This window comes from Mesocricetus auratus, unplaced genomic scaffold, assembly GCF_017639785.1.
Source record: "Mesocricetus auratus isolate SY011 unplaced genomic scaffold, BCM_Maur_2.0 Super-Scaffold_100013, whole genome shotgun sequence".
Lineage (NCBI taxonomy): Eukaryota > Metazoa > Chordata > Mammalia > Rodentia > Cricetidae > Mesocricetus > Mesocricetus auratus.
The window spans coordinates 51,433,254-51,447,110 of NW_024429196.1; the positions used below are offsets into that span (position 1 = coordinate 51,433,254).

The following is a 13,857-nucleotide window of genomic DNA, read 5'->3' on the forward strand; positions in this document are numbered from 1 at the left end:
AAGGAAGCATGGAGTAAAGCTCATATAGGACCCCGATGCAAAAGCCAAGAAATTTACAGGCTCCGTGCATATAAGAAAACTTTCAGTTTAAACGTTAGTTGACTACTAATCAACATAGGTGGAGACAACACACAATATCTATAGTACAGATGTTACGATAGTAATCTGGTAAAGGCATCAATAAGCAACAATAATACGAAGCTAAGAGAAGTTACATACCAGCTTTCCAGAGCTAAGGCCTCATACTGTCTCTAATGTTCAGTTCTCAAAATAAGCAAGCAAACACTCCCTGTAAGTATCTGGTTTATATACAGGCAAAAGCACTCAATAGAAAGAAAGTAATAAAGGTCAGAAATTAGACTTGATACACAAGGACTTTCAATCAGCATTTAAAATACAGTTAAAGAACTAGAGAAAACATTCCTAGATAACTAAATGAAAGCAGGAAAATAATGTCTCACTAAATCAAAAGTGCTATGAATAAGAAAAAATCAAACACACACATGGGCACACACACACACACTCACTAAAATTCTGGTATAAAAAATTGATGAGCTGAAATAAAAGTTCACTTCAAATTCTCAGGAGGTATGAACTGGCAGAAGCGTTGATAAACAACAATAGGTTACCTGAGGTCTGAGGGACACAAAAAAGAAAACTAAAAGAAAATGAACATGTGCGATCTCCATGAAGGCCTGTCACTGGCCACCAAGCACACTGGAGTACACATAACAGGAATGTTTGGGAAGAACAGGAAAGGGAAGGAGAAAGAACACATGAACAAGTAATGCCAACACCTTCTTATTGGAAGAAGAGCATCAGAATAGGAACAGTTGATTCTCGCTCCTCTAGGCAGGATCTGGGCCTCCATACATCACAAAGCACTGAAAGTCAAATACAGAGAATGTGCTGAAGGCATGGACAGAATCAGCTCAGCATGTGCAGGGAGTTCTAGGTAAGATTAATGGCTATTTTGTTCTTTTTTTTTTAATCAAAAGAAAGTAGAGGTCATAAATAATTAGGATGAAAGAAAAAGATCATCAACCAAAAATTCTATACCCTGAGAAGTAGTCTCTGCAAAACAGCAAAAATAGCAAAGGGGGAAAAACAGGACGCTGGGCAACATGGGATATGAATGGATCATGCTGTGCATTGAACTGGGACCTGGAAAAGAAGTCCTAAGTCCTAGTGTCTGTCAATGTGGCTACCTTTAAGAGGGTGGTGTAGATGTAACCAAGTGAAAATGAAATCACACTGAATTTATGATCATGGTCCTGCTAATTAAGAAGAAGGTGTTGTGTTACAGAGGCACAGAGAGAAATCATCTACAGTTTCAGACCAGACTAGCACGATCCATTCAAGATCTCCAGCAGCAAGCATAAATTAGGACTGAGCCGACTCTCCCCCAGGTCTTCACAGGAACGAACTCTGTTAACACCTTCAGTTAAAATTTCAGCCTTCAGAATTGTGAGAGAATTCATTTCTGGATTGTTTTATTTTGTTTTGCTTTTGAGACAATGTTTCATGTGGTCCAGGCTGGCCTGGAAATCCACATTGCTAAATATGGGCAGGAGAGATCAGTGGTTAAGGGTGACAGCTGTTCTCCAGAGGACCCAAGCTAATTTTCGAAGGCACACATTAGGTGGCTCAAACCCCCTATAACTCCAGTTTCAAGGGATCCAAATTGCTATATAGTTGAGGATGATCATGAACTTCTTATTCTATTACCTCTATCTCCCAAGTGATGGAATTATGGGCATGAAGTAATGGGGATTTAACCCAAGGCTTTTCTACCAGTTGAATGATAAACCCAACCTAGTTTCTGTTAGTAGCAACCTAGTTTATGGCACTTAGCTATAGAAGTTAAATGTAAAGACACTAAGGAGAAGTTGAAAAAATAAAAAACAAAAAGCTGGAATATAGTAGCTAAGTCACCTCAAACTGTAATATTGAACATTTAAACTGATCAGAACACAGATAGAGATTCAACATACTATACGACCAACATGGGTATAAAGCTTGTTCTGACATATTTTAACATGTAAAATACGAGGATTACCCCTTTTTCTTTACTTAGAGACAAAAATCACTTTTATATAGACCCAACTGGCCTTAAACAGGTGGCAATACTTCTGCCTCAAACTCTCATGTGTGCTAACACATTCAGCAAGATTATTTCTTTGTTGCCAAGTGTTAGAGAGAAATTCATCAAAACATTTTACCTTCAGAGGCAGCAAACTTTCCATTGTGATTTTTTTCTTTTATGGTTTCTCAAGACAGGGAGGGAGGGAGGGAGGGAGGGAGGGAGGGAGGGAGGGAGGGGGAGGGGGGAGGGAGGGAGGGGTACAACTGAAATAAACCCTTTCCTCAACAAGGTATTGAATCATAGCAACAGAAACCTAACAAAAACACCTATCTAATTAAACAACAACTTATAAACAGACTGATTTCTATTGGGCCCATACTCTACATCCCCCAGTGTTAAAAATCACTATTTATTCTATGTAGACCTTTTGTGCCTATTATCATCTGTTTAATTCTGCTTCTGCTATGGCAATGCAAATAAAGGTGTTCTCAGCAATAAAAATAACTACAATGTTTCCAATTTAGGAGACATTTGTTATTTATTGTTAAGTGGCTTTTAAAATTTTGGACTAGAATTGCAAAACTTAACATTTCACATGTATTATTTTTGTAGCAGGAAAAGCAAGATAGTGGAGAGGGAGGCAGTGGCCCATATACACATATACCAAATATGAAATATGAACAAGTAATTTCCTATATGACATATAGGCACAGCAGACTATGGAAATGAAGCTCACATTCCAACAGATAGGCAAATTGTCCCTCAACAATTCTATGAACCATTAAGTTCATTACTAGCCTTTCTACACCATGAATCACCTGTGAATTTTATTACCTAACTGATACAAAATACAAGAATCTCATTTTATTAAGTGGTGAATTAGCTAGCGCCTAAGGTGGTCTTTAGGAGGCTATCAGAGCAAAGACATCATCAATAGAGAAGGGAACATGGAATCCAGGAAAGTGTTATTGAAGAACGTTGATTGACTGTTAAGCAATTCTCTAAACTTGTAAACTTAGAAGTCAATGACCACTTCATCAGTGGTCTGAGCACAACTAGTAACTTTAATGAATGAAGAAGATTGAACTCACACACAGTGCAACCTATTTGAAGGCCTTTTTAGCTACTCTGGAGCAATAATGTATTTGGCAACCTGTCAAAGCTCTTAACAATGAAAATAAAAATTAAATCATATATGTATCTTAGGCCCAGTTATAAAAATGTAAACCAAACACTAAAGATGAAATGGGACTATTTTTATGCTGTAGAAAGAACCATGTAACAATTCCAAGGTTTCTCAAATATCCTAGATTAAAAGAAAACTACTGACATGCCTGTTTGTATCTAAAAGTGCTGTTTTATGGTTTTAAAAAAGATATATACACAGGGATGGGCTCAAGGTACTGGACTATGGTCTCAGTTCTTCATGTAAACATCACAAAGGGCCTATAGCTTTCCACTTTTACTTCTATGTCCTCTCAGAAGAACAACCATCTCTTCTGGGATGAACATTCACACACCATGGTATTTCATGAGCCATACTCAGTCAGTCAAGCTACAGGCAAGAGACAAAGAGCTATGCCATTGGGAAGAGAGGCCCAGAAGTTTACACCATGACATGGGTGAAGGCACCTTAGGATCACCAAAAATAATTTGCCCACACTGGATCTGGACTCCTAGGAATATTTTCTTAATTTAGGAATTTGAGCTGAGACTTGCAGGGCAGGGATTTCTCTATAAAGGAGAAAGGGCATAAAAACAATTGCTAAGCAAGATGGTTTTCCATTGTGTTCCTCAGGAAGACAGAGATATCCAAAATTGTTTCCACACTTAAGGGTTTTATCCACAAAAGTTCACTTTTCCCTTAAAATATATCCAGAAGATAAGTATAAAATAATATTTATAAAACAAAAGGGTTTTCATAGAGGAATGAAGAATAAAAAAAGCTAGACAACAGAGTGATCTATACTGAAGTAAAGTCAGTATGCTCATGTAAGCATCCTTCAGTCTCAAGTTATTTTGAAGATACACCATTTAGATTTGATTCTAGAAACTAGGCTAAGTAAGCAATCGTTGACGTAAAGGTCCTTGCTGAAACGTGCTTGGGTATCCTGAGTTGGCTTGGCATTAGAGGCTGAACCAAGGTACAGGTAGGCATCGTGCAAACAATGAGGCTGAGATATAAGTACAGAGAAGATGCCAGGTGCTTCAGTGGAAGGCCTTACTGAGGCTGCTGAATCATACAATCCAGATCCTAGTAGGAATGTAAAGGGCAGAAGGCTGGATGGAACCTACTCTCTTGCTGACAAGAACAGAATTTTAATCTCATCTTTTACCAGACATAAACAAACTATCAGCCAGTCAGGCTGGTCCTATCTCCAACCCATATCTTCCCTTCCTGGAAGCACTGAGAATCAGGTTTCTAATAAAAGCCAGTAAAATTGCCTTATTATTTTAGCTAGTTTATAAAAGTTCTAGGTTTCATTACGGCATTTTATTTTTGAAGATTTATTTATTGTCATTTTGTGAGAACTTTTGCCTGTATATATGTATACTCATGCCTGGTGCCCAAAAGACAGAGGAGGGCCTGGGATCCTTTGGAACTGGAGTTATAGATAGCTATAAGCGACTAAATGGATGCTGGACATGAACTGCATTATGATGTTTCCATACATGTATTTCATATTATAGGTTGTCATACTTCTGACTCCCATTATTCTACTTTATAGTTCCTTCAGGTACACACACACACACACACACACACACAATATTAATTTGCTTTCTATTGCTGTGATAAACATCATGATTAAAAGCATCTTGGAGAGGAAATGGTCTATTTCGTCTTACAACCTACAGCCTGTCACTGAGGGCATGAACTTAGGACAGGAAACTGATTGTAGGACTAAAGCAGAGACCACAGAGGAATACTGCTTACTAACTTGCTGTTCCCTGTGGCTTGCTCAGCCTTCTTTCTTATATATTCTAGGGCCACTGACCAAAGGGTGACACAGTCTACAGTGTCAATCATTAATATAAAAAAAAAAAAGCTTCCAAAAGATCGGCCTAAAGGTCAATGGTGGAGCCATTTCCTCAATTAAAATTACCTTTTCTAAATTAACTCTGGCTTTTATCAAGTTGACAAACCACTAACCAGGACACACACAGACACACACGCACGCACACACATGTTTATGTGTATATATGGATATATGAACATGTATATGGATATATGGATATGAACTTTCCTGATTAGGTTTTTTCTCCCTCACAATTTTCAGATGGCACAGCTGTTCCCTCCCCCATCTTCAGACACTGCAGTAATCCCCCGATGCTGATTTGCAGATGCTGGAGGCCCAGATGAAAGTGACTGGAGAGTACAACAGCAAGCGACTGCTCCAGCAGTCAGGTGGAACCACACACATGCCCATGGCAGAAATAAAGAATTTTTCTTTACTTTTTACTCAAAATTATCCAGCACACACTTTTATTTGTCAAAACACAAAAAATATTTAGCATATAGCAGTACAGAATATATGTACATGTCTTCGTGTTGTTCTGAAAATTATCGGTCTTAGGGAAAGAAGATTTTGTACAAATCCCATTTTAACTGTTCAGTCTGGAGATTCTGAACTTCTCTGGTAAAACGTGAGAACAACAGGTACTGAGTTGGCCATTATATTGACATTATGAGGCATTTTAAACAATCCACCAAGCCAAACATGTTACCATGAGCCCAAAGTACTGGACAGATATCCATTGACTTTCCTCAGGCACACATGTTCTGGTAAGTACACAAGTGGGTTAAAGGATAAATCGCTTAGCTAGAAATAAGCATACTAATAGCAGGAGTCACAGGAGGCTGACTGTTGTAGTAATTCAAATATTCCCAAACAAAAGCACAGAAGCATTCAAAGCATCTCTTGTACATTAGCCTTGTGGTGCCATGTGTCTTACTGCGTGTAAATGGTTTACAATGCCACCTACTGCAAATCTAGAAATAAAATGTAGTTTACTATCAATATGAACAATGTTAGTTATAGTTTCCTACAAAATTTCAAAACATTATAAAATTTTTAAATGCACAGCTTACTTCATTCATAACTTGAATGTAAGAATAGTTCTTTTTTTCCATTTTTATTTCATTTTACACCCCAAAGTTCTTAATAAGAATCCCAATATAACTGAGTACTCCTGCCCTAAAGAAGCTGAAAGAGATCATTAAACTGATTTTGAGACAAACAGGTCTTTTAAGTAAATGTAGGTGGTGGTGGCACACACCTTTAGTCCCAAGCACTCAGGCATGGGAGCTCTGTGAGTTTGAAGCCAACCTGGTCTACATAGCTAGGTCCAGAACAGTCAAGGGTACACAAAGAAACCCTATCTCGAAAATGATGGATGGAAGGAAGGAAGGGAGGGAGGGGGGAAGGGAGTGAGGGAAGAAGGGAGGGAGGGAACGAGAAAGGAATGAAGGGTAACTATTGAAAAGGCAACTGTTACTTTAAATTAATAATAGTACAGGAATACCAACTAGCTTCTTGGGGGAGCTGAAGAAGACCTGAGTGAACAAGCAAAGAGGTACTGAACATCAGAGAAAATGTGTACTGTCAATATGGGTATGACCATGTCAAGAACAATGCCCCATACCCATGGGAATGGCAAGGCCTTATCTCTACCCCCTACCACCAGGGTAAGGCTCAGGGGGATGCCATATCCTTTCTCTGGTTTGAGAGCAAATACTGAACGTATATGTGAGTTGGAGTGCCTACTGACAGTTGACCAGTATGCACAAAAGCTAGAAAAACTTCTGCCTCCTAAACGTTGACAATCTGAGGCTCCTGGCCTACACAGACCCCCTTCAGAGACTAGCTAACTCCCCGCTCTGTGTTGCGTATAATCAGTCTATTGAGGTTCTGGGTTGGATACAGTTGGTATGGCTCCATCAGAATCAGCACAATCCATCTGACAACAGCTTTTCTTTACTTGTATCTGTGTGTCTGTCCTTTCCTCTCTCCCTTGTCATCCTCCCAATCCCTGGTCAGGTTCCCAGGACCAAGTCACACTGGATACGGTGTAATTTAAATAAGTTCATTGAAACTTGTCATTTTCTTTACAATTTTCTTACTAGCCAATCTACAAAATTAAAGCCAAGACAAATTATCTACCTTTAAGTTCTTAAATATATACTAACCAGTTCTCTAGTGAACAATACATGTAACAACAAAGTTAACGAGAAGAAAGATATTAAGGGTCTCAGTGATCTATACCTCCATGAATCAGGCAAGGAGCTCCTTTTCTCTAATACACAACTGAAGATACTATCTCTATGGCAAGTTCCAGGCTACCTTAGGTTATATACTGAGCTCCAAGACAGACTAAACTACAAAGCAAAATGCTGTCTCTAGAAAGGTATCATAAGATACTATCACTGTGGATATTTTCATAAACAAAAAAAACCCAAAAAACAAAAAAGAAGACATCTCTTAAGTTTCCCCAAGAACATTTTAGAGTATCATTGCAGAAAATAACTTACAAGAGAAGCAAGCTTGTCAACCAATCCCAATATCTACCATAGGCAGATACTCAGGACAGTTAGGAGATTCATATCTAAGGCAGGTAGCTGAGGACCAGCTAATAAGCTAAGCTTACTACTGCAACAGCGTTCGGTGTGCATTAAATGTGACACAGGTACTGGAATGCAGAGACAAATGAGAAAGCATCTCCACCAGGTGACAATGCTGTACTGGGATGGAAGTAAGTCACTGAAGTTTAACTAAGAGGAGAGGGGCCCAGGTCTGCTGTGAGAGCCTGAGAACATTTCCTAAGAAGCGGTGTAGCAGCAGAGAGCATTTCAGAGTGAGACAAGTTTAAAAACAGCTCAGTAGTAATCTAGCCCTATGTTTTAGTCAGTGATGTGACCTTCTTCATTTTGGGATGCTTGGCTAATAGCATGCAGGCAGCAGCTTCAGTACAACCAGGTACTCTAAGAACAATAAGAGATGTTACGGGGAAAGAACTCTTTATGTGTAAAAACATGTGCTTGATAAACTGTATTGATTTATTATTGTTATTCAGCTTTACACAAAGTTACCCACAATTTCTGGTGTCATCTTGGCAGTTCACTGTCACTAATTGCACGGCATCTTGCTGAGCTCATGTGTTTAATACCTGGCGTGTGAGCTACCTATTAGGAGAAAGATTGAACTAAACAATGTCATTTACATAAGTGACTAAATAGGAAGCTTCTTTACTAGTTATTCAAAGTTCTCATAAGAACAAGATGTCTTGTTATTTCATGAGCAGCATCAACAGGAGACATTTCCATTTACTGCTCCTGCAGGGTGCGGTGAGGGTATCTTTCCTCAGCATGCCTAGCAACAAATATGTGTTCAGGAAACATTACCAACCATGGTCTTAAGATTGGGGAAAGAAATCTCAGGATTCTGAATTTTTATTTTAAATATACACACAGGATACATAGTTGGTATTAGAAGGGTACTAGAGCAACAAGAGAATGGGGATAGCATAAAAAGTGTGCTAAGGATCCCAAATGACACAACAAAGAGCTTGCTGCTAATCTGTGGTGATGGAGAAACACCAGCAAATGCTAGAGGAGGCAAGTTTTCCTTAGCTCACTCTTGTAACTGCGGTTTATATTATCATATGTAAATACAATGGCATCACATGCATTCACAGTTCACATGTTTTCAGTTCTGTCAAAAGTTTCTGAAAATTTTTAAAGACAATATATTAAAAACAGTACTGTAGATGTTCCAAGGAGACACTTCACTCCCTGACTGCCTGTTAATGGTGAAGTACTGTTCCCATCATTCTGTATTCATTTAGAATCTTGTATGTACAGTGCAAACAGAATGCCAGACTCTTGACAGCGCCCTCTATTTCTATGGAGAGCTAATGACACTGCGGCCTCAACCGGACTGTTTTCCACACCATATTTGCAAGCAGTACAATTCTGGAGCTTCCCCTTAAGCAATTTTCCCTTTAAACCATTGTGAATGCACGTGAGCAGACTTTCTCATAAGAAGTATTTTTATTTTAAAACCAAGCACCTCATATGAATGTGAAAGAGAATTCTCTTGTGTGGGACTCCAGAATTAAAGTGTGTAGTGTGAAGCATCTTCCAGGGTTACAAGAAGACCATATTGTACTAATAATATAGTCAGGGTATCTTCCCTTTTAGGGCACTAAGGCTCAGACCTGTTATTTCAAGAGTAGGCTTCTTTTATCCAGAAAGTTCCAACCTCTCACCCCATTCGTTTTGCTTCTTCTTCTTTTTTAATCATGTTTCCCTGTTGCTTTCCTCAGCACCTTGTTCCTTTTATCTTTCATCTTGGAGACCATCTTAAGTGAGTCAATATCTGTCGAGTAACATACACCCACTGAGTGGACAATGAGGAAGAGAGATACACTGTTGGGCAAGGGGCTAGATATCTTGATTTCTCCGAAAGTTCTTAGAACTGTGGAACCTAGGGCACCTTTTGTGTCACACAATGTATATCTGTCACTCACAACCTGGATCTGCACCACAGGAAGAAACAAGTACCATTGGTTTTGTCCAAGTGCAAAGAGTTTAATAATTCTTACTTCCAAAGGGCCTAAATTTTCCATTTTTTGCCTGCCTTTGTTCATTTTGTTGTTTTGGATGACCTATTCCCAGGGAGGTACACTTCCATGAATTACTACTTTTAGCAGACATGAAACCATGACTTTCCTTGTGGCATGCTCTTTTCCTAGAAACTCATTTATATCATCATCCTTTGTTGTCTCTATTGATCACAGTGTCATGACTTCAAAGTTTATGACAATACTGCGAGTTCTACAGTTTCTTTTATGGAGAAGTATCTTCTTTTTTTCAATCTTTTATACTCATTTACTGAGCACTTTTCAGACAATTAACAGTGACAGGGAAAGGCCAATTACAGAAGTTTTCAAGAAAAGAATAATACAGTATAATGTCATGACATGTAAAACTTGCTATCATGTTGAACTGGGGATGGGGCTGAGTTGAGGGCACATATCCAGCAGCATTCTTGGGGTGTATGCCCCTGCCAGTACCACAAAAATTAAAAACAAAAAAATGAACCAGGACTTTTTAATCATTTCTAGAATTCATAAACTAGCCATCCGGTGTTTCCCAGATACAGAATAAAGTTACACTGAACAACATCTGTGATTCCTATTAGGTCTTCTAGATCACCTTTTTTGGAGGCCAATGAGTCAATCACTGCTTTATATGGACTGCATTGGGATGTGCTGTGAAGGCAGCATCTGCGGCTACAATCCTGCCACCAATTAAAATGCTGGATTCAGTCCAAGAAGAACTTGTTTGACACCTTTGAGCAATTGTGTTTTTTTTTTCCTTGTGTTTATTCCCTATCTGAACTCTGTCCAAACTACTTTAGAGTCTAGATTAACTGTTCTAATCTAAAGAAATTGGCATATTACCATCAACTGTATATCAGGAAAGCCCAATCCCCTTCCTACCAAAGACACATCTAGTATGCTGTCGGGTCTCTGCCATGCGTGCCTCACACTTATTGCAAACACAGCGAGACTGCCATAGTTCCCTTTTAACTAAAAGCACTTGCTTTCTCAAGTGTTAAGTCAAAGTGTTAAGTTGAAGTTGACATGCGTGTGACTCATTTTAAAATAGCAAATTATAATCAGTTGACACTGTATGAAGCATGAAACTCAATCTATAAATCACATGTCTATAGACAGACTAAGATGGGAAAATGTGAAAAACAAAACTGAAACATGTCTCCATCATAAATTATAATTACCAGTTTGTCAATAGTTGTTTGAAATATTTCTAAACTATGCTCCTGATATTAAAGTTTCTAATCAACAATACTCAACTAGTCCTAAAATCAAATCACCAGAATAAATTTTAGGAGATTTATTGAGTGAGTGTCTGCTGTGTGTGGTGGAGAGCACAGTGATAAAAGAGGGCATCTTGGGATGCACTGGACTGGAGTTATGGAAGGCTAGGAGCCACACAACATGCGTGGTGTGATCCAACTCTGGAAGAGCAGCAAGTTCTCTTAGTCTGTGAGCCATTTCTCCAGCCTCTCCACCACCAGTAATGTTTTTAATGTTTAAATAACTATTGCATTTGGACAGTAAATTTAGCAACTATACTTAATTTTAGTCTTTTGAAATATAATTTCCTGCATAAAAATGGTACAAAGAACACCTTTTAATAAAAACAAGCTTTATTTCCTTACTGTCCATATGATTAGCAGTGCTTCGGCTTGGGTCTCAGGCTCTAGGTTTAGAGTAATAGTTCCCTAGTAATAATCATGGATCCTAGGATGTTCTTTTATGTTGGAACAATTGCTCCTTTGTCCAAGTTTTTTGCTAGGATTAATGTGGTATTTGCCATCAGATACCACAGTTCCTTGGAAACATGCCCATTTTTTTTCTAGTTTAACATTTGGCTACCTAAATTAAAGGTCAAACTGTGGTATAGAAGTCTCTAGATCACTTCTCTTTTGCTCACAGACGAACTCCGAAGAGTTTCAAGTCCAACATTCCTTTGATTCTACTTGGTCCCTATCTATCTCTAGAAAAAAAGGCAAAATTGAAAAGTCACCACCAAATTTAAGACACATCTTTTCAGACAGTTAAAGCAATCCATCTTACTGTGGCACACGCGCGTGTGCACACACACACACACAAACACACACACGCACAAAGGCAAAAAAGAATCATGACAAGGCACCAGGGATTAAATAACTTAAGCAATATGAAATATTGATGGGGATAGGGAGGACTGCAGAGGTGGCACAGCAGCTAAAGCATGGGATGCGATTGCAGAGGATGCATGTGGATGTAAATAACCACAGACAGTGGCTCATAACCACATGTAACTCTAGCTCCAGGAGGGCAGCTTCCGATTCTGCTCTCCTCAGGTACCCTCCTCACAGTAGTGGCATACACATATGCAGGTATACACAAAGGCACGAAGTGAAAATAAATTGTCAAGTATGGTGGCCCAAACATTTAAGGCCAGAACTAAGGCAGAGGGTAGACAGATCTCTTAGTTAGAAACCAAACTGGTCTACACAGAGAGTTTATATATAGTGAAATGAATTAATTAATCAAATGTTTAAGGAAGTAAGAATAAATGCGATAGAATGAAAGAAGAACTCTGAAAGCCTCATTCTCTCTTGAGAATACGTGCCTATAGACACATGGAATAATGGTTCTAAATGAAGTTTGAATGATGATCCTGAGGATGCTACAGGGTCTGTGCTAGCGACATTTGTGTCAGTTTGTCAATGTGGTCTTTCCTTACCTCCAGATGCTCTAAAATATATGGTGGATTTGTCATGCCCAGCCTCAGCATGGCTCCGTCAGGAATCACTTCCACCAACTTCCATAGGAGGGTAGGGAGATCTGTGCCAATGTCTCTGCCATAGGCTCCAGTGTCTTCGCTGGTCAGCCATATCTCACAGACACCCTCTGTGAATTAAAGAGGATAATTATCAAATCTATGGTCCAGCCATTTCCTTCACCATACAGCTGTTCATCCTTTTAATGCCATATTTTCAATACCATAACACAGGCATTCTGTACGTTCAATTGCAGAGAGATAGCAGTTTATCCCTTCCTTGGCAGTGGGTTATATTAAGCTCATTTTATGAATATTTGGGAGTTGCCACAATGTCACACATTAAAAGTCTGTCTTATGAAGTCACTAACTTTCACAGCCAATCAGCTCAAGCACACTTCTCCAAAGCACTTTGACCCACCCTAGAGCATCAGTTCTACCTCATAGAATGCCCACTAAACACCATGAGCCCTGGAATGGAGACAGTCCCCCCACAGAATAGGAACTGGCAACAGTTAACTCATTACTCAATCTGTCACCAACCCTAGGAAAAATGTCAAGTGTAGTTAAGGATTACTCACAAATTATTAATTAATTATAATGAACCCATTTTGCCTGTAGTAGTTAATTTAATCTGTCTCCTTTATTCAATTAAAAAAGTTGGCTGGTGCATAAACTAGGTGGCTGCCTTGTAAACCCTTCTACATTCTCTTAAGTATTATACCTTAGGAAAGATTTGTGTGTGTGTGTGTGTGTGTGTGTGTGTGTGTGTGTGTGTGTGTGTGCTATAAGGAATCCTGTCTTCAAGTGCTATGGCTTGAGTTGCAATAGGCAGCACGTGCCTGTGATCTTAGCTCTCAGGAAGCTGAGATAGGAGGAATGCTCTGAGTACAAGACAAACCTAGGCTTCAAAGTTCCAGGTTAGTCTGGATTACAAACTAAGTCCTTGTCTCAGAAAGTAACACCAAAGAAACAAAAAGTTGCAGATTGAAATAACAGCCTTTCAAAAACTAAGAGAAAATATTTTTGGATCACCAAGTTGCTATTAAAAATAAATGGAATAGAGTGAACAAGAGTCACCCAGATTTTCCTGATAGACAGACTCTTCCTGAAAACACATTCAGTGAGGATAAGCTGATATTAAAAGGCCAAATTATTCAGAAGACTAAAACAAGCAAAATAAGTATGATGGCACTTCGGGCTCAGTTGATTCCCTGCTTATGATGACCTCCACATACAGAGGCACGAACATATTATCCAAAGGAAAACATGATGGAAGTTTCCTAAACTTGTCATTTCATGGCAGAAGGCTTCCAAAGCACAATTTAAATTTTAATGCCAAGAGAGGCAATAAATTTGACTTGTAAGTGAACATAGTTGAACTCAAACTGTACAGAAAGCTCACAACAGAATTCTT

At 38.9% G+C, this 13,857-nt stretch overlaps 1 protein-coding gene across 5 annotated transcripts in view; it reads right to left on the reverse strand.

Annotated features, from left to right (window-relative positions):
• Positions 1-13,857, reverse strand: part of Cdkal1 (CDK5 regulatory subunit associated protein 1 like 1) — a 523,909-nt gene that overhangs the window by 214,793 nt on the left and 295,259 nt on the right. For all 5 annotated transcript variants that reach the window (XM_021225040.2, XM_021225041.2, XM_040755764.1 and 2 more), the window contains one exon: positions 12,405-12,571. In XM_021225040.2, coding sequence (XP_021080699.1) covers positions 12,405-12,571 — 167 coding nt within the window. The remainder of the gene's footprint in view (positions 1-12,404; positions 12,572-13,857) is intronic.